General features: G+C 62.8%; 1 protein-coding gene across 1 annotated transcript in view; it reads right to left on the minus strand.

The window, feature by feature from the left end:
• Positions 1–489, minus strand: part of HSD17B7 (hydroxysteroid (17-beta) dehydrogenase 7) — a 6,094-nt gene extending 5,605 nt beyond the window's left edge. Inside the window, exon 1 of the mRNA XM_010582001.1 lies at positions 485–489. Within this exon, the coding sequence (XP_010580303.1) occupies positions 485–489 (5 nt within the window). The remainder of the gene's footprint in view (positions 1–484) is intronic.
• Positions 490–2,262: the final 1,773 nt, after the last annotated feature.

Raw genomic sequence — 2,262 nt, forward strand, 5'->3', positions numbered from 1 at the left:
GCCTTGCCTTGCCTTGCCTTGCCTTGCCTTGCCTTCTCTTGCCTTGCCTTGCCTTCTCTTGCCTTGCCTTGCCTTGCTTTGCCTTGCCTTGCCTTGCCTTGCCTTCCCTTCCCTTGCCTTCCCTTCCCTTGCCTTCCCTTGCCTTGCCTTGCCTTGCCAACCTGGCAAAGGCAAGCCCCTTGCACCCTGCAGCCGCAGCCGGCAGGCTTTCCGCAGGCAGCCGTGCCCTCCCACCCTTTGCCGCAGAGAAACCTTTTACAGCCAAACAGAAGTGCTGCCAGGTCACCGTTTCCCAGTGCTGGAGCGGCAGAGAGGTCTGGGCGTGCGGGTCCCGCCGGAGATCTCGGGTGCAGCCCTGCTCCCGGCAGGGCCGGTGTCACAGCTGGAGCAGGGGATGGGCACACCAGACCCCCTGCACCTCCCCGGGCGGTGGGGATGCCCCCCAGGTGCCCTAACATGCTATTTAACCCGCGGCCGTGCATACCCCATGCAGGGCACCCGGGCGCCCAGGGTCTTGGGTCAGCAGGAGCCACAGTGCCCGTGGGGCAGACGTGCCCCTACCCAACCCAGTGCTCCCAGCTCCTGGCTTGCTGGGGCAGGGCTGGGAGAGGCCACGACACACCCTGAGCAGGGAGAGGGCATCCGAGGGCAGAGGCAGACGGGTACCAGTTACGGAGCAAAACCTGTCCTCGCTCCTGGTTCAGCCACAGAGAGCCCTGCTGCCGCAGGCTACGCGCTCAGCAGGGATGAGACCTCCTCTGCTGCAGCCAGCAGGACCACGTGTGGGGAGACCAGCCGCCCCCTCCACAGAGCACAGCTCCCTATCCCTGCCCTCCTCTCTCCCAGACCCACTATCCCACCTCGGTCCCTGCTGGTGGACATCTGACGGGGATGCTGAGCCTCAGAGCACCCTCCCTGTCACCCAAGGAGACGGGCAACTGGTGTGGGTCAAGCAGCAGGTCTCTTGAGCATCCTTCCCCCATCTCTTAACGTTGTTACCTGTGTGCACCCCCCCCAAGATCTCCCCACACAGCATCTTGAGGCACACAGCGCAGCCCCAGAGCCCCCAGCAGGCAGGTACCGGCCAGGCTCCCGAGGGTGCCCATGGAGGAGGCGAGATGCCTTCTGAAGTGCCGCAAGAAAACCATGCAACCAGATTCACGTAGCAAGTGTCTCTTCAGCGCGTTTGCCCCTATATATAGGTGCATCTACTGAATATATATATGTCTTAGCAATAGTATACTGGAAACTGTGCCACGCGTGACTTGGTGGTGCTGAACTAATGCATACAAAAGTATGGAGGGGTCCATGTACCCTCGAAGTACAAAGTTCCTCCTGTCCAGCCACAGGAGGATCCGATTTTGGGGCACGACGGGTAACCTGCCGGGACTCCTGGGGGGCACGTGGCTTTGGCACCTGCCCAGTTTGCTCACAGAGCTGCCGGATCCGGGAGGACGGACTGGTGCCAGACTGCCATGGGATGCTTGGGGCAGCAGAGTCCAGCCCAGGTGCTCCAGCCGAGCTGCGATCCCTGGGCCGAGAGCCAGGGTGCCCGCTGCTCCATGCCCACGGGCTGCTGAAGGCTTGGGCATCGGGCAGCAGCCAGCGAAAGCTCTATGTGCATTCCTCTCATGGCAGGTGAAGATGTGGGTTAACCCTTGGAGAGGAGGACCTGGAGATTTCCCCGTGGAGGTAAAAGGTGCTAACATCCCGCCGCCGGCTGCCATGCAGCACCTGCGGGGCATCCAAAATGCATTTCGTGGGCAGTTGAGCAGCTCTGGAGTGGCCGTGGTCGGTGAGAGGGGTCCCCTCGGCATGCCTCTCACCGGGGCTGGCATGCCCGCTCCCCCCCGGCTGACAGAGGGGAGCCACGGCTGAGCACGCTGCCCACTCCAGCAGTCGGGCGAGGAGCCGGGAGTGCCGTCAGGCTTCTCCCTGTGCAGCTGGGGTCTGGCTGGCAGGGACGGGGCTTCCTGCTCCTCCTTGAGGCACGTCCAAAGCCCAAAATGTCCGGAGAGTTTTTGTTTTCACCCTGTAATTGCACAGCCAGCTTTGAGCTAGTGGCAACTCCCAGCTCCTCCTCGAGCAGGTAGTGGCTGCCGGATGGTCCCTGCTCCAGCGGGCATGTACCCACGCACATCCCTTCCCCAGGTGCCTGTCCCACGCACGGGCCGGGAGCTTCCTCACGGAGAAAGTCCAGCTGACGTTCCTCCCCTCTGACCTGGGGAGAGAAGCCGCTCTGTTCCGGTCATGGTCACCAAG

This window comes from Haliaeetus leucocephalus, unplaced genomic scaffold (genome assembly GCF_000737465.1).
Source record: "Haliaeetus leucocephalus isolate CR32 unplaced genomic scaffold, Haliaeetus_leucocephalus-4.0 Scaffold76, whole genome shotgun sequence".
NCBI lineage: Eukaryota > Metazoa > Chordata > Aves > Accipitriformes > Accipitridae > Haliaeetus > Haliaeetus leucocephalus.